The sequence below is a fragment of the Sphaeramia orbicularis genome, chromosome 6, assembly GCF_902148855.1.
Source record: "Sphaeramia orbicularis chromosome 6, fSphaOr1.1, whole genome shotgun sequence".
NCBI lineage: Eukaryota > Metazoa > Chordata > Actinopteri > Kurtiformes > Apogonidae > Sphaeramia > Sphaeramia orbicularis.
The window spans coordinates 40368432-40386792 of NC_043962.1; the positions used below are offsets into that span (position 1 = coordinate 40368432).

At 37.6% G+C, this 18361-nt stretch overlaps 1 protein-coding gene across 1 annotated transcript in view; it reads left to right on the forward strand.

The window, feature by feature from the left end:
* Positions 1 to 16005, forward strand: part of lamb1a (laminin, beta 1a) — a 62853-nt gene extending 46848 nt beyond the window's left edge. The window contains 12 exon segments of the mRNA XM_030137302.1: positions 58 to 154; positions 2800 to 3169; positions 5350 to 5534; positions 7304 to 7545; positions 8642 to 8848; positions 8932 to 9076; positions 10734 to 10941; positions 12679 to 12820; positions 12922 to 13098; positions 13190 to 13349; positions 15299 to 15348; positions 15350 to 16005. Of these exon segments, the coding sequence (XP_029993162.1) occupies positions 58 to 154; positions 2800 to 3169; positions 5350 to 5534; positions 7304 to 7545; positions 8642 to 8848; positions 8932 to 9076; positions 10734 to 10941; positions 12679 to 12820; positions 12922 to 13098; positions 13190 to 13349; positions 15299 to 15348; positions 15350 to 15439 (2073 nt within the window). The 3' untranslated portion in view covers positions 15440 to 16005.
* The last annotated feature ends 2356 nt before the right edge of the window (positions 16006 to 18361 follow it).

Genomic DNA, 18361 nt, shown 5'->3' on the forward strand with positions numbered 1-18361 from the left:
GTAATTTCATTAGTTTTCGGTTTCTTTTACTTACTTTTCTGATGTTTTTGTTCACAGATCAGTGGTCAGTGTTCCTGTCAACCGGGCTTTGGAGGAAGAACATGCAGCGAATGTAGAGAGCTGTTCTGGGGAAATCCAGAGGTCAAATGTTACGGTATGTTCATTCATATTTTTACCACAAAAAAACCCACATTAACACCTAAATCACACTAAAGGCGACAAACTTAGGAAAACCTTGGTTTCTGTTTGGGGAATGAAAATGATCCAAACACAGAGCAGAGAGAAAAGTCCCTTTTTACACTTTTTCTTCTGACTGTGAAGAAGCTTTGGCCTGAACAGTAGGAAACAGCTCAGATCTGGATCAGGAATCATCCAAAGGGTTTTTTTTTAAAGCCTCGACTCTGAAACCAGAATCCAAGCCCTATGAGTCCACTTAAGCTTCATGAATGAACAGAGACCTTCAGCTGCCCCCCTGCTGCATTGTGGGAACATTCCAACTCCAAGCATCCTCCGCGATCCGCTGTGATATTAAGTCCAGATGTTCCCCGAGGCCTGCCGACCCTGTCGCCGTGGCAACAAGACTGGAGATCTGCCCGAACCTCCACAAAGGGGCTTTGTGAGTGTGAAGCGGAGCTGAAGGTCAGAACGATACCTGCTGAGAGGGACGAGAGAGGAGAGGAAGAAAAGATGAGAAAAGAGGAATAAAGAATTAGAAACATGCAAGTGAAGAGAAGGAGATGGACGGAAACAGAAGGAAACAAGGGACGAATAAAGGAAAGAGAGGAAAATGAATAAGTTATATGGATATAGATATAGTTTATAACTATTTAAACACAGTCGGTCATGATCTGAGAAGAAAAAAAGAAAACATGAGACAAGAAGAAACAAAAATGATGACTGATAGATTTACATGACCTCTGACCTCCTTAAGGAAAACATTCCCCCTGAGCTTCCCTGTCAAGTCAAATCATTTTTAAGTTTTATCTCCTGTTATCACAGATCACAAATTTGCCTCAGAATGTTTAATAGTCATCATAACCCCATCCCCTCATCCCAAAAAAAACCCTGTTGAAAACATGGGAAGAAATGAAAGGAGGCTTTCTGCACACACACATTCTACACATGAAAGCATCAACAAAATAATAAAAGAGATGATGAGCAGCATTTCAGAGACTTTTGAAGTTTTGTTTTGTCGTCTGCATCTGGAACATGTTTCCTTTTAACAGAAAGCAGATGTCTACACACAGACTCAGTAATGCAGCTGTTTATTCAGTTTGGCTCTAACTCTTCCTGTAAAATGTTTTTACTGTAAATGAAAACGCTGACCTTTAGAGACATGTAAAACATTTGGACATGTATTTTTTTAATCCTAATGAAATGTGGTCAGACTGGGTGGTGTGTGTTTGTGTGCTTTTGTACGAGGACATTTCAGAGGGACCCTCAAAAACATTGTTCAGACTTCAGTTATAGTTTTAGGGTTAAGGTTAGAATTAGGTCAGGGTTAGAGCAGTGGTTCTACTCCTGTCTTCACGTGTTTATCTAATGGCAACCCACTTTTATACAACTGTTCAACCCACAAGTCACTTAAATCACCTTTCTTCCTCATTGTGATGCTCAGTTCTTGATCAGGACTAAATGCTTAAATGCAATGAGTTGTTGCCGTGTGATCTGCTTATTAGATATTTTCATTAATGTGCTTTTGAACAACTGTACCTAATATAGTGGCCAGTAAGTATATTTTCATTACTGCATTCATTTATTTATGACTGACATTTTTTTTTTACCTCTGCCAGGAGGTATTGTGATTGCTTTGCTTTGTGTGTTTACGTGTTTGTTTGCATGTTTGTTTGTTAGCAGGATAACTCAAAAAGTTATGGGTGGATTTTCATGAAATTTTCAGGAAATGTTGATACTGGCACAAGGAAGAAATGATTGAATTTTGGTGGTGATTTGGGGGCGGTGATGACAACAGATCTGACTTGGTGGAGGGCTGCGCTCTCCAAGTGCTTTCCTTGTGTTTTCATTGGGGTTTGTCTGTTTGACTGTTAGCAGTATAACTGAAAAAGTTATGGAGGGATTTTGATGAAATTTTCAGGAAATGTTGATACTGGCACAAGGAACAAATGATTGGGGGGGGGCTGATCTGCCTTGGCGGATGTCTGCGCTCTTCTAGTTTTTAATTTAATTTAATTTAATTTTTTTTACATTTCAAATATCAAAAACAAGGACATTTTTTAAGTAAAAAAAAAAACATTAGAAAAGGAGTGGGATGAAGTACAACTTATATACTCCCACCCACTTACCCCATCTTTTTCTACTGATCACAATGTCCTGTGTCAGTTCCTCAAAGTACTTTAACAAATCTTACACGTCAAGATAAATTCTAAGTAATCCTAGTGTTAATGTTGCAGTTCTGACATGTTACACACTTTGAGTTTAGTCCCTTTTTCTTGTCAGTGTTTGTAAATCCATATTTAGTACATCTAGGGTCACATTTGCAGGTAAAATCAGCCATCTTTCACCCAAATATTTCCTTTATCAACAGCCAGCTTCTGCACATCTTCTGTTAAACCAAAAGTCTTATAGTTTGCCCTCAACATTTAGTGGAAAATTTTTATTCCTGTAATTAATTTGAATTCAACAGGTCATATTATCTAAAGCTCATTGTCCAAATGTGTTATTTTGTGCTATTTTTGTCTTTCCCTCCCTCTACGTAAACTAAATATTGAGCCAGTAAAATGTCTGACCCTACATTACTCTGCCTTTCTGTTTACCATCATCTGACCTTTCACCTTTCAGCATGCGAATGTGACCCTCGCGGTATCAAGGAGCAGCAGTGCCATAAATCCACCGGTCACTGTGCGTGTGTCGAGGGTGTCACCGGACCACGCTGTGATGTTTGCGCCCGTGGATTTTCGGGCACTTTCCCAGACTGCCGTCGCTGCCACCAGTGCTTTGCCGACTGGGACGCTGTCATCGGTCAGCTGACCAATCAAACGCACCGGCTTGTCAATAAAGTCAATGCCATTAAAGCCAGCGGGGTCACTGGGCCGTACAGGAAAACCATTGAGAGTATGGAGAAGAGTGCAGCTGAAATCCGGACCATCTTAAACCAGAACCCGGCGTCCCAGCCACTGACGGAGATCCAGGATTCACTGCAGCGGGCCAGGTGAGATCTAAGATAAAAGATTTAGTGCATCATAGTTTTCTGAGGTCATTAAAGGAGTGATATTTTGCTTTTTTAAATGGAATTATGCATTTTAAAACATTTCCCTGTGGTCTACATAAACTGTAAAGGCTTTGCTTGGGTCTGAATTCTTCATTAATTCAACTCCACAGGTCCATCTTCAAACCTATTTCTGAGTAATGACACCAGAAAGGTCGTTTTGAGCGCTGGCCCTTTAAATGCAAATGAGCCACTTCATGCCCCACCCCCTTCAGGTTATTGACCATGCTGCTCTGTCCCATTCAGCCACTTGTGTTTGTTAATATAACCAACAACTGAACATTTTAGGTAATCGGTTTGAAGTTTGGATGTATTTTCAGTTTTTATTACAAGTGCTGCTGCTGACAAACAATTATGTCGTACTCTGAGAAATGTTCGTCGAAGTGTTGACCTTATATGTGCAAATGTCGTGACGTAACTAGTAACAAATTACGCAGAAGTTAAAACAGGTTGTAGAAATCCACTCGATTTTTGCCAAAATGAATATAAAGATAGCTTTGCAGCACCTGGAGAGTTCAAATTCAAACTTTTTGAATGTAAGCGTCCCTAAATACAGAAATAAATGAACCAAAGACTAATAAACATGGGTTTAGCAAAATATGACCCCTTTAAGCAAAATAAATACCTGTTATATTGCAATTGAAGTGATCTGAGAGGAAACCTAACTTCTATGTCTGCTCCTGGCTGTTTTCAGGCTGTAGGAAATCTTCAGTATGGCAGGAGGTTTTGGATGCTGATTGGTGTTTTCTAATGAAAATGGAGGTTTATAGCTTTTAATAATAAAAGGTACAACCCTTTAACCCCGACGTGTCTTTGGTGAGCATTCTGAATGTATGATTTATTTTAAATACTCAGAAAAATTCAATCATTTGTTCAGTAAGGAAACTGTCAAAATGTGCTGATAGAATAGACCTTTTGTTTCCGTAGACATCTGAGCATGCTCAGTGCACCCCCAGCTGCCTGTGAAATGGGGGGTAAAGCACAGAGCAGTGAGTGAGACTGACTTGGAATAAAAAATAGACGTTTTTTTTTTTTTTTTTTTTTTTTTTACACCGTTTCCTTGTGTTTTTTTTTTTTTTTAATGTTATTTGCAGTGTTGTTGTGATTTTCCTCTATTTTTCTTACTGTGTTTTTCCGAGTTTTGACCATGGAACTGCTTTTTGGAGTTCAACCAGATGTCAAAAAGTAATGTCTCAGGGATTAAAGGGTTAATTGGTGATTGTTGTTTAGATTCAGTTAGATACCCCTCTACTGCTCTGATGATAATTTTCCCTAGTGGTCTCAACAATGCCTGGTCATTTATATTTATATTTATATTTATATTTATATTTATATTTATATTTATATTTATATTTATATTTATATTTATTCATCTTCTGAGCTGCTTTATCCACAAGAGGGTTGTGGGCTGCTGTAGCCTATCCCAGCTATCTATAGACAAAGATGGGGTGCACCCTGGACATGTCGCCAGTTCATCGCAGGACTGACTATATTTATATTTATATTTATATTTACCTCCGCCAAGGAGGTTATGTTTTTGCCAGGGTTTGTTTGTTTGTCTGTTTGTTTGTTTGTCTGTCTGTTAGTGTGCAACATAACTCAAAAATTTATGGACAGATTTTGATGAAATTTTCAGGGTTTGTTGGAAATGGGATAAGGAAGAAATGATTAAATTTTGGTGGTGATTGGGGGTGGGGGGCCCCACGGGTGGGGGGGGCAGACCAGAAAATTTCATCAAAATCTGTCCATAACTTTTTGAGTTATGTTGCACACTAACGGACAGACAAACAGACAGATAGACAGACAGACAGACAAACAAACCCTGGCAAAAACATAACCTCCTTGGCGTGGGGGGGGGCCCACTGATCAGCCTTGGCGGAGGTCTGCGCTCTCCGAGTGCTTCTAGTTATATTTATATTTATATTTTTTCTTTTGCTTTGCACAGAGAGGAGGTAGCTACAGAAGGAAGGTGTGAATTTCCACTGCCTTTCCTCTGATTTCAGCTCCTGCAGCTTTAAACCTGCTGAACCTGAGACTTATATCACTAGATCAGATTTGGGGAGACAACCCAGGTCAAACTGTATTTAATTAATTTAAACATGCTGACCTCTGACCTCTCACAGTGAGTTGATGGAGACCCTGAGCCGCTCACTGAACCTCACAGAGCAGACGCTCATTCAGGCGGCCGACCAGGACGAAGGTGTCAACAGCAAACTGGACTCTTTGACGGCGGACACCAAGAAACTGGAACAGACCATCCAGGAGCTGCTGGATCAGGTGGAGTTCATCAAGAACTCAGACATCAGAGGTGAGAGCACAGCAGAGGGGAAGAGGTTAAAGGTCAGAGTGGGGAGGAATGAGGAAATGTTTTTGACCGTAAGAGAGAAAACACACAAATGGTGTCAAAATTCAGTGATGCATCAGACAAAAACAAAAGTTTGTTTATTGTCATCCTCTGGGCAAAGAAGAGAGGGATAAAAGCTATTATCAAATCGTTTTCAGGGTTTCTTTCAGTATTTTATGCTAAACAGCCTCTACACATCACAACACATGTGCAGCAGTAGTGGTACAAATTCATTCAGGAGGTTTCTATTTCTGTGGTGTTGTCGCCCCCTATGGACTGATTAGAAAACTACATTTGATGTTAATTCAGTAATGCACACAACACACAAAACACAACAAATAGACAAAGAAAGTAGCAACGTTATCTAAATTTAAAGAGTAATAAAAAAATACAGTAAAGGTAGAAGATTAACAGTTGACTAGAGCAAAAGATTAAATACTTACAGTTAAAGATGAAGCAATATTTAACCCATAAAACCCCAAACATCCACCTCTGACCAAAAGCATCTACTGATGTAAAATGTTTAATAACTGTTAATCCACTAATTTTATCAATACATGTAAATAATTCAGGTGAAATTCATTTTCTCAGCTTTTCATGGTCATCAGATATGACCCATTTGGACATTCAGAAACTCTGTAGTGAACGTGGAAACACCATCATCTTCTACAACATGGATTCACCTGTAAAACCCATGGAGTTTGACGAATGATGGTGGTTGTAGATGCTTGTTTTTATGGTCAGTTAATGACATATTTTGTTGAAAAAGTCACTTTTTCCTATTTTTTTTTCCAATTTGAATGTACTTTGAACTTATATAAACATCTACATCAGGGGTGTCAAACTCATTTTAGTTCAGGGGCCACATTCAGCTAAATCTGATCTGCCGCAGACCGAACCAGTAAAATAATAAAATAATAATACATGAATGTCAACTCCAAACTTTTCTCTATGTTTTAGAGCAAAAAAAGTAAATTTACATTATGAAAATGTTTACAACTACAAACTATCCTTTCAAACAATGTGAATAACATGAACAAACTGAGAAAAATAAGTGTAATTTTAACAATATTATGCTTTAGTTTATCATTTACACATGTACATTATATATAACTTACAGACCACAGTGGATCTACAGATATACAAAATATTTAGTAACAGGTGGAATATTATTAAAATTGCACTTTTCTTAAGACATTTCAGGTTGTTCATATTTGTTCAGGTTATTCAGAGTTTTTTTCAAAATTCTACTTGATTTTAGTGTAATTACATGAAAACATTTACATTTACAAAGAGACAAATTTTGAGTTGTGAGTATTTATAGGTTATTATGAGATTGACTTGGTCTGAATGTAGAACCTGAATTAAAAGGACTGTTAATATCTCAGTGTATTTTTTGCATTTCACATATTCATCCCAGGGGCCGTACTGGACCCTTTGGCGGGCCGGATTTGGCCCCCGGGCCACATGTTTGACACCTGTGATCTACATGATCAGTAAAAAATACAGGGAAATACCTGATATTCACTGAAAAATGCAAAATGCAAAGGGTAGTATTATTTTAAATGATGATAAATCACTTGGGAAAGACAAAAAAAGCATTTGGAAGTTGTGATAAAAGCAGTCGTGGGTCTGTAAGGGTTAAAGCTAAGTTGAAAAGGCAGAGTTTGTCAGAAGCGTTTGGGCTCAGAGTTTTCATCAGCTGATTGTTTGTACTTCCTGTCTGTTGCTAGGGGCGTCGGACAGTGTCACTAAGTACTTCCTGCAGTCTCAGGCAGCTGAAGCTCGAGCAAATGCATCCACAGTGGATCCAAACAGCCCCGTGGAAACCTCTGCCACCTTACGGGAGCTCACAGAGGACAAAATGAACCAAACCAAAGATGAGTTTGTGAAGAAGCACAAAGACCATGCTCAGAGACTGGATGACCTGGCAGGAGAGCTGCAGAGTTTGGACCTATCAGAGCTCAGCCAGAAGGTGAGTGTTATCGAGACCGATCAGTGGTAACAGGTTCAACAGACAGTGAAACAAATAAAAAATTAAAGGAACAAAAAAGAATAAGAGAGAAAAGAATGCATACAAAAGATAGCAACAAATAAATAACAAGACAGGAACAGGATGGAGGAAGAGGGAGAAGAGGAAGGAGAATCGATGATAATATTAGTACTATTGTAGTAATCATAGTAGTAATAATATAAAACAGATTATTATGATTACTGTTATTATCACTGCTAGCATTGATAATAACAGTAATTCCAGTTTCAGGTCTAGTTCTTATCCACTCAACAAGAAGAATCAAGAAGTTACTAGCAGGTTTTCCAGATAGGTAGGTTTTGTAATATAGTTTAAATGTAGTTTGTTTGGTTTGAAGAACCAGGGGCCAATCAGATATTATACAAGATGTAATTAAGAAATATTTGATTACAAATTAAAACAACAACCACATAGTTAATGTGTCTAATACATTAACAGATAGCTAAATCTAAATAGGATTTATGAAAAACAGGGAAGGCAAACAAGACAGTTCCAAATAATCAGTAGTTAATGATCATTATTATTATTATTATTATTATTATTATTATTATTATTATTATTATTAATAATAATAATAATAATAATAATAATAATACATATGCCACATGTCTTTAGTTTTGTGTTCTGATGAAGACTGTAGTTCAGATGTATTAGAGATGGTGTCTGTTTTATTATTGTTTCACTGCCACAGACACTTACTGCCCATTGCCTTTGTGTTGCTTATTTAGTGATCATTGACTACTGATTATTTGTGAGTCTGTTTTGCATTTCCTGTTTTTATACACTTCGCCCTTGTCTTTGAACACCTGATTCATTTACACATCTACATTTTACGTTTGTGACCCAGCGAAGCCCCCACTGTTAACTTTTTTGCAGTAAAGGTTGTATATTATTATTATAGTTATAATTTTATTTCTGTAAACAGGTGAACAGAGTGAAATAGTCTAATATTATAATGACGAGGTTTTGAACACAGACTCACAGAGGTGTTGGAGTTTCTTGTCATATAAAATAACCTGATCCATCCTGTTTCCTGCAGACCTGTGGCAGCCCATCGGGTCAGGACTCGTGCTCGTCGTCACCCTGCGGCGGTCTGGGCTGCGTGGACTCTGAGGGACAGACCAGGTGTGGAGGTGAAGGATGCAACGGCGTCCTGACATTGGCAAAGAGTGCCTGGCTGAAAGCTCAAGACTCAGAAAAGGAGATTATCAGCGCCATGGAGGAAGTGGAGAAACTCTCTAAAATGGTGAGTCTGACAGATCTGCAGTGTTCATGTTTGCTGGTTCAGGTGACGGGAGCTGATCTGCTCACCTGCCTTTTATCTCTCAGGTGTCAGAAGCCAAGCTGAAAGCAGATGAGGCAAAGCTGAGTGCTCAGGACGTCCTGATGAAAACCAACAGGACGAAACAAAGAGTTGACCAGAGCAACGAGGAGCTGAGGAGCCTCATCCGACAGATCAGAGACTTCCTAACGCGTATGTATCTTCACATACAGTACATGTTTGACTGTGTCTGTTTACAAAGACAGACTTCCTGCTTTAAACCTAAAATTAAGAATGGTCCATTATTGTGGAAAGTGGCCAGTCTTAATAAATAAGATCTTTAAAAAGGAAGTGTACGCAAATTTTGGTGGCTGATAAATACAAAGAGACAACAGCAAACTCTTTTTCAATAATCACATTTTTTGACAAGAAATTGTTAAACAATAGAACATCCTGACAATTTAAAGATATTTTTATTTGTTTTCCAGAACATAGAGCACAGGTGTTCATTTATTACAGACAAGTTGTATGAATAGATGCGTGTCATCATCTTAGCACATTACGACAAAGAAGAGTAATATTAAAGAGTAATAAAATAAAATGGAAAATAAACAAAAACCAAAAATAATCCCCAGTCACTGCCAGCGAGCTTTTGAATATCAGTATTAGCCTGTCATAACAATGATGCATGGTGCTAGATCGGTAAGTTGGGATAATGTCAAATGTTCATAATGCCTGAAACATATTTAAAAAGGGCCCCCACATGGGAAAAGAGAACCAGGGGATAACACATTCACAGGACAAATATCTATTCAGAATATTGTCGGTAGCAGGTAAAAAAGCCATCACTAGGAAGTGGCTAAAAAAGGATGCACCAAAAATGGAGGACTGGATAGAGGTTATAGATGACATCTATAGGATGGAGAAGTTGACCTTCTCTGTCAGACTGGATTCAGACAAATTCACCAAGTATTGGAAAAACTGGGTTGATTTTATAACACTATTAAGAGCTGATTTTACTTGATCAGAGTAATGTGCGTATAGATCCATGTAAACCCTGGGTTCGTGCTACACTTTAAATGTTCAATGTTCATCTTATACAGGGGAAAAGAATGAAATGTGAAATGGTTTATTTCCCTTTATATTTTGGGTTGCTTTGTATATTTTTACTATTTCTATCAATGCTCCCCTGTTTGAGAATGTTTTGTGTTTTTGTTTTTTTTTTTGTTTTATTTTTTTTTTTATCTTTACATACATAGAAGTCATGTAAATGATATAAAACGCTAAGATGATGCTGACTGAAAAATAATAATAAAAAAGATAATTACAAAAAAAAGGGCCCCCACACCTTCTGGAACTTTCTGTTTGAGTGCCAAAGCGAATACCTGACTTTTTCAAGCTTCAGGCAGGACATGATATCTATCAGCCATTCTGTATGAGTGAGCGGAGTGGAAACCCTCCACCTGAGGAGGATCGACTGACGAGCCAGAAGAGAGGCATCCTGACAATTTAAATACAACTCAAAACTCTGAAATCTCCTCAGATAAACAAAGGAAGTACAAACTGTTAAATGAGTATAGAGACAACACTGTCTATCCAGATCATTTAAATCACTGCTGTTTGGGTTTTATGGGACAAATTGAATACAAATCTTGAACCATATAGTGAGTGAAATAATGAGTCTGACCCATTTCAAATCTGCACTGATGACTGAGATGTTTATTTTGTCAATTCTCCTGATTATTATCAGTTTCATTTGTACGCTACTGAAGTCTGAATATTACAAATATTATCCAATCATAGATCAGTACTCAGTAATCATCAGTAAGTGTGTGAAGTATCTAATGTAAACATAATCTGGTTCTTTCAGAGGACGCTGCAGACCTGGAGAGTATTGAACTGGTGGCGAACGAGGTTCTGGTGATGCAGATGCCAACGACACCGGCTCAGCTGCAGAACCTGACCGATGAGATCCGACAGAAGGTGGGAGAACTGGGACACGTAGAGACCATCCTGCAACAGAGCGCTGACGACATCCAGAGAGCTGAGAACCTGCTGGATCAGGCCCGACGGGCCAGGTGAGTCCAGTTTATCCAACGGGGACAGTTCTACCTACAGGGTTCATACGGGTGCCTGAAATCCTTGAAAATGCTTGAATTTCATTGCTGTGTTTTCAAGGTCTGAAAAAATGCTTGAATTTTATTTTAAGTGCTTGTAATTCTAACTCTGTGATATGATTTATTTATTTATTTTTAATAGTAACTCTGCCAGGTTCTGTCAAGCCAAAGCTACTTACAGAGAGGTGATACAATTTGAAAAATAAAACTTTATGTAAAAAAGAACATTAACGGATGCTCTCAGGCCGACTCCAGGTAAATTTTGATCTTAATCTTTGTCTCGGTGTGAGTGTCTGAAGAATGCCGAGTGGTTTCCGTGTTTTTGGATGAAACTTTGTGTTCTTTAATTTCTAAACTTTTTGCAATAATGAAACATAATTTTAGATGTTTGTAACATAATACAGTGTGCATCATTGTGATAAAAAGTGAAAAATAATAATAATAATAATGAGTATATGTATTCCTGTAGATATGTATTTTGCCCGGTGATAAGGTGCTGTGCTGGGAAAAATGTGGAAATGACCCCTTAAAGTGTTTGAAAAGTGCTTGAATTTGACCTTGAAAAATGTGTACCTAAAATGACTACTTTCTGTTGAATAAATGTTTTTAATACAGTTTGTTAAATAGGATTTAGTGGTATCTAGTGGTGAGGCTTCAGATTGTAAGCACTTGAATACAAGAACCTAGGTTGGCCGTCACTTTTGATGTAAAAAATGTAGAGCCACTTTTTGTTTTTTCTGCTCTGATAAACTGTAGAAACATCGCAGAGCAACACAGTAGGAAGCAAAGTAGAGGCCCCTCCCTTTGTAGAAACAAAAGATAATCCTAAACTAGGGATGTAACGATTACCGGTATAGCGATAAACCGCGGTAAAATTGCCGACGGTTAGTATTACTGTTTAAATTTTAATTATCGCGATAACCGTGTTTGATTACTGCACTTTTAGGGGAAAACGCCTATGTAAAGATCTGCTTTTATGTCAAATATTTGAGTATAGTTTCAATTTATTACAATTTTAATTGTATATACCTAATATTTGCAACCAATATTCACTTTTAAAGTCTTTGAAAAGGTTCGTTAAGCATCTTTGTGTCATTTATGCAATAAATTATGTACATTTTTCAAATTGGATTTTATATTTTTTGTGTATTTTTTGTCCTTTTGTGTTGATATAGTAGTTTAAAGTGAAAAAATAATAGGCAGTTGATATAAATAAAGTTGTGCTGAAAAAAAAAAAAAAAAGCCAAACATGGGTATAGTAAACATTTGTTTATATAGTATATAAAGGCAAAATCAAAAGTACTGAAAAATGGACAAAATAGGCTCAGAAGGTACATTGTACCTATTATTTTATTTGTTTTTTCGTTGTTGTTTTTTTTTTTTCCAAATACAACTTGGTTAAATTATTTCAGTGTGTGTATCTGTACTTTTTGAACATTTTGAGCACAATTTCAACAATGCCGCGATAATAATGATAACCGTGACAATTTTGGTCACAATAACCGTGATATGAAATTTTCATATGGTTACATCCCTATCCTAAATTAAAGAAAACAGACTTACTCAGTCATGGACAGAACATTCATATGTGCTTTGATACACATGGTGTGCTTGGGTAAACAATGATTCACCCAAAGTTTGGGTCTGCAGATTTATCCAACACTGGTTTAAGAGTGTGCGTGTGTTCTTGTGTTGCAGTAAGGAAGCTGCAGATGTGAAGGACTCCGCTGCAAAGGTCAAACAAGCTCTTGAAGAAGCACAGAGAGCTCAGACTGCGGCCAGCAGCGCCATCCAGCAGGCGGCCGCCGACATCCAGACCACCAACAACCTGCTGTCCTCCGTCAGTACCATCCAGGGTTTAATCACATCATGTGGGCGTGTTTACTTCAGTGACATCCCAGCAAATGCATGACAATAACCCTCTATCTGTGTTGCGTTCAGGTGGAGTCAGAGACTGCAGAGGCTGAGTTGAAGCTGAACAACGCCACCCAGAGGCTGCAACAGCTTGAGCAGGATGTCACACTACTAAGAGAAAAAGCTCTGAACGTCACTCAGAGCACTGAACAAACCAATCAGGATGCAGCGAGCATTGGGAAGCTAGCAGAAGCGATACAGAAGGTGAGTTCAGGTGTGGGATCACAGGGTACATCACTGATGACACACATCAGGTCTGGTCCTGCTCTAACCACTTCAATAACTCTCTGTCTAGGACCTGGACTCTGAAGTCAAGGATAAATATGCTACAGTGGAACAGCTGATTGGTCAGAAGGCAGGGGGCGTGGCTGATGCCAGGAAGAGGGCGGAGTCACTACAACAAGAAGCCAAAGCGCTGCTGCTGCAGGCCAGCAACAAGCTACAGCTGCTGAAAGGTGACAACAGTGATGACACTGTCCTCAGAACGGTCACATTCAGAGTCACATGATGCACATTATGAACAGCATAAATACACAGTCTGGTTTTCAGGACGTACTCGGAGATTGGGTGACAGCCTCATCCTCCTTTCCACTATCTGTGTGTTTTTGCCCAGATTTTTTTTTTTAGATTTTCCAATGTGTTTTTATTCTACCTAAACAACTTCTCCCTAGCATTGTTTTGCAGAGGCATTCATCCTATGTCCTACAATTAGTGCTGTCTAAGATGAAAGTCATTCATTACACCTACCTGTGGACCTCCTTTAATGTCTAATATTTCCAGAGATGGCTTGTGATATTATTCCCATGTGTATCTGCCATGTTTGTTATTTGTCTAGTAAAAACATTCCACCACAGATTACCTACCTGTGATGGATATTAGTCCTGTGCAAATTAACATCCCTGTGATTTTCAACAATTTCTTGGTCAAGGACTATAGGTCAAGGTTATTATCGTTAACAAAAACTAACAAAATGACGAAAACTAGAATTGAAAAAACATTTTCATTAACTGAAATAAATAAAAACTATAATTAAAAGAAAAAAACAATAACTAACTGAAACTGTGTTGTGTGGTTACAAAACTAACTAAAACATATAAAAATTATGGATAAAATTCCCTTTGTTTTCGTTTTTGTCAATGTCGGATTGATAAAAAAGTGATTTATTTCGCTCCAGCAATTTTAGCTAGCAGCACCATAAGACACTTGACGGTCCGTCACTTCTGGTCACTTGTGGTTTACAGTCATCTTCTGGTCCCCACTCTACCTGGACACATGGAGACTAAAGTTGGGAGAAAGCAGCAGAGTCCTGTCTGGGATTTATTTGAATACGACGGCGAAGAAGATAAAAGATACAACAAAACTAAAATTAATACTAAAACTAAACATTTAGAAAAAAAAGAAAACTTGTAAAAACTAGCAAACCTGCTCTAAAAATAAATTAAAACTAACTGAACTACAGAAAAAAAAGTCAAAACTAAGTAAACTAAACTATAATGAAAAATCCAAAACTAGTATAACCTTGCTATAGGTGATGATAAATAAGTTTGAAAAGTTATTTGGGTTTCAGTGGTTTCAAGTGTTGTGGATGACATCTATGACAACATGGCCTTTCAGCAGTTACCTTTAAGTGTGAGACTTGACATCAGAATGGGATAATCATGTCAGTAAATCCAAGTAACATAACAGTCTGTGCACTTTTAATACCCCTCAGCCAAATATAGCGATTATGTCGTTGAAAAGACATGCCGCCATTTGACCTTGAAAAAGTATAGGTCGAGTTCACCTATTTTCAACAGGCTTTTGCTCCATGCCAAATACAGCCACAGTCTAAATTTGGTGCAGATATCTCAATGCATTCTTCAGATAATGTGACCATGTCGTTGAATGGACAGACGACAAAACGATCACAATACCCCTCTGGTTAGATTTGGCTGAGAGGTAAAAAACCAAACTTCTCATATTCTGCGTTAATGAAACAGGACGCAGATGGTTAATTTCAAAATAAGCAGAGTTCTTCAGGTTATAGCCCTCTATGACCAGGGTTTTGAGTTTTCTGCCTCGTCCTTAGTGAATCTTGTGGAGAAATGTCTTATCACTAATTCACACCAAGTGTCTTAAAAATATTTTTGGTTTTTTAGTGTAAAATTTGGTCACAGTTTCAATATGTCGGGTTTATATTAATAATTGCATGCATTTTGTCAGCAGCTTTTATCACGCTTATATCTTGTGTATTTTTTTTGCTTGTATGAAATAGTCTGAGAGGCTGAAGGGATGTTACACAGAATTTCTCAAGAAAAAAAAAAAAGGAAAATAAAATAAAAATCATAGGCGCTGCAGTAAAAGTCATGATAACCTGCAGGTAGCCAATCAGAATAAGGCACTCACACTCTGTATCTTCCTTCAGATCTAGAGAAATCGTATGCAGACAACCAGCGAACTCTGGAGCTGAAGGCCCGAGCAGCTGGTGGAACTGGAGGCCGCCGTGAAGGAGCTGCTTCAGGAGATCAGCCACAAGGTCACGGTCTACAGCACCTGTCTGTTCTAGGGTCAGAGGTCACAAGGGTCATCCTGAATTATGGCATAAGAAGAAGAAGACACTGAACTGATTTAAAGGAGCATTCCACTCACTTTTAGCCTTCAACTGTGGTATAATGGCTAAAAGTTCAGTCTGTTTGACAATCACAGAAGAAAACCAAAAATGAAACGTTTAACCCCCAAATGTAAGGACAAGAAGGCATCCTCACAAATATTTACACTCTGCTTATACACACAAACAAACCGAGAAAACACTGAATTTAAGTTAGAAGAATCTGAGAATGTAACAAGAAAATAAAAAGGGTTTGACCATGACTAGGAATAAATTGAATTAAAAAAAGTTGAACTGATGAATGTAATCGGTTGTTTTAAAAGAAAGTGTCCAACCTTCAGTAACATCAGCTGAATAAAATCTGTTGAATGTTTCTGTGAATGTAAAACATCTTTCAGTTCCACTGTAAATGGTTTAAATTGAATGTGAAACCATGTGATTTTATACGTCTTGTATTTTATATTTGTATGTCCTTGGCCAAAACATTGAACAAAAAATATTTTTAATAAAACCCTCCAGATACACTTCTGTATGCTTATTTTCTTCAGAATATTTATCATTTAATGTAAGATATTTCACGTCATTTTAAAGGGGCTCTGTAGTATTGATATTCCAAACTCTCACCTGCTGGGGGACGTCATGTTCCAGAACACACTTAGGACCAACGAAACCTCCAACGCTATGTATCCACAGACTGTGTCACTCACTGAATAAGGATCATAATTTATACACATCTGTATTATGGCATCATCAAATTTTCTTCAAATAAAAACTCATAGATGGTTCCCAGCTAGCATTTTGTGTTCTCAAAACGTTCTGACAATGTGGCCAAAAATGTTCTTGTAATGTTCTTAACAGCAAGTTTTTGTTACGTTCCCAAAATGATCCAAGATAACGTTCTCTCAAAATATTCTAAAAATGTTTGGCAGTATCCTTCTTAAGATGTCTGGTGATAACATTGTTCAAACATTATACCCTAATGTTCTTAAAAACGTTCTAAGCGGGAAGTTTTCTTTACGTTCCCAGAATTATCCTGGATAACGTTCTCTGCAAACATTATAAAAATATTTTGGGTTCACCTTCAGAAAATGTTAAGTTAAAACATTGCTAAAATATTATGCCCTAATGTACTTCAAAATATTTTCAGCTGTTCTGTTTGTTCCCAAAAAGATTTAGGATGTTCTGTAAAAAACATTCTAAAGTGGTTTGCATGCAACTTCTTTTAGAAGCAACTTCACGCAACTCCTGAAAGCAGACATCTGAAAATGCAAATGGAAGCAGGAGAAACAAAAGTTCAAACAGATGTTGTAAGCTCTTTTATTTTTAAACACAACAATTTGTAGCTTGTATTAAAAATTAATAAAATTAACATTCTGCCACAAAAAAAAAGATATGCATTTTCATATCACCCACTTTGAAATGTCTAATAATAATGTGATAATGAAGAAAAACAGTCTTAATTTAGTCTGAGTCTGAATAAAGTGTGGGGGTTCTGCTCCCATCAACTGCTGCTGTATTTTCAGTATTCAGTCCATCTGCATCATTGTCCTCAGTCATTGATGCTCCACTGGCATTATCCACCTCCACCGTAATAAAAACAGTATTTAAAATCACAATAATTTGAAAATTATCAATAGTCTTTTGGTAACCTTTAAATTATATGCCACTAATTATGCAGCAGTTACTGGATATAATTAAGTAATTTCAAAGTAAAATAGATTTTATATCTAGTGATACTATTACAATGACTGGCACTGGTAAGTACTGGATAATATTATATTCAAGTAAACAAAGCAGAGTCAAATAACTGTGCGACTCCCCATGCAGGCTCACTTTGTTCACATACAACACACCTAGCAACTTACTACATCCATAGCTAAAGCCAGCACGAAGAGGCCTAACCCTAAACCAGTATGTGTTGGACATGCAACACACACCGAAACTGACCCTCTGCATTTAAGCCATCGTTAGCTGAATATGCAGAAACACCACATTCACACATTAAACACATGTAAAAAACAGTGTCAGTTTATATTTACTGTATATTTGAATATCTTTATGACTCTAATGGGGCAACTGACTGTCCTCCAAGCCAATATTAAGGATCCTCCAAGACACATAAACCCTTTTCCATCAATATTTATGGGAACTTTTTTGTAGTCTTGTTGAATTTCTTCCTCTGTAAATACAGGGTGTAACAAAAAAACTATTCATTTTGAAACATTACCCCCAGTTCCGCGTTTGATAATTTTTGGAATTTAAATCCAATCAAAGGTCACGGGAGGGGGGTTAACCCTAACTGTAAACTTGGTCTGTCCTCAGTGACATTTCAGGCCTAAACAAGTTGAATTAACTTGAAAGGCAGGAACAGCTGCCATAGGTAAAGAAATGAAGCTGACATGGTGGCCAAAGTGTTAATGCTGTAACCTGGCAATTTTATGGAAAAAAATGATGCCTATTGTCCCCTCCCATGACCTTTGATTGGATTTAATCCCACCGCTACTTCCACGCAAACCAGTTTTAACTTGGATTGCACAATTTGCCCCTGCTCACTCATTCATGAAAACCTGGGTCTGTAAATTTGGACGAACATCCACCAATCCCCTACCTACCAACGTCCATAAAAGAAAATTCCAAAAATTATCAAATGTGGAACTGGGGGTAATTTTTCAAAATGTATATATATTTTTTTTATACACCCTGTATAGCAAAAAAAAAAAAAAACACAACCAAAAAACAGACTGGAGGTCATCACCATCCGTCTACTTCTCGTAGCTTCTCTTCTTTTGCTTCATTTTCCCAATTTTCAAAATACAAAGTGAATCTTGTAGAAATGGAATAAACACTTTTACAGATACCACATGAGGAGTGAACAGAAGT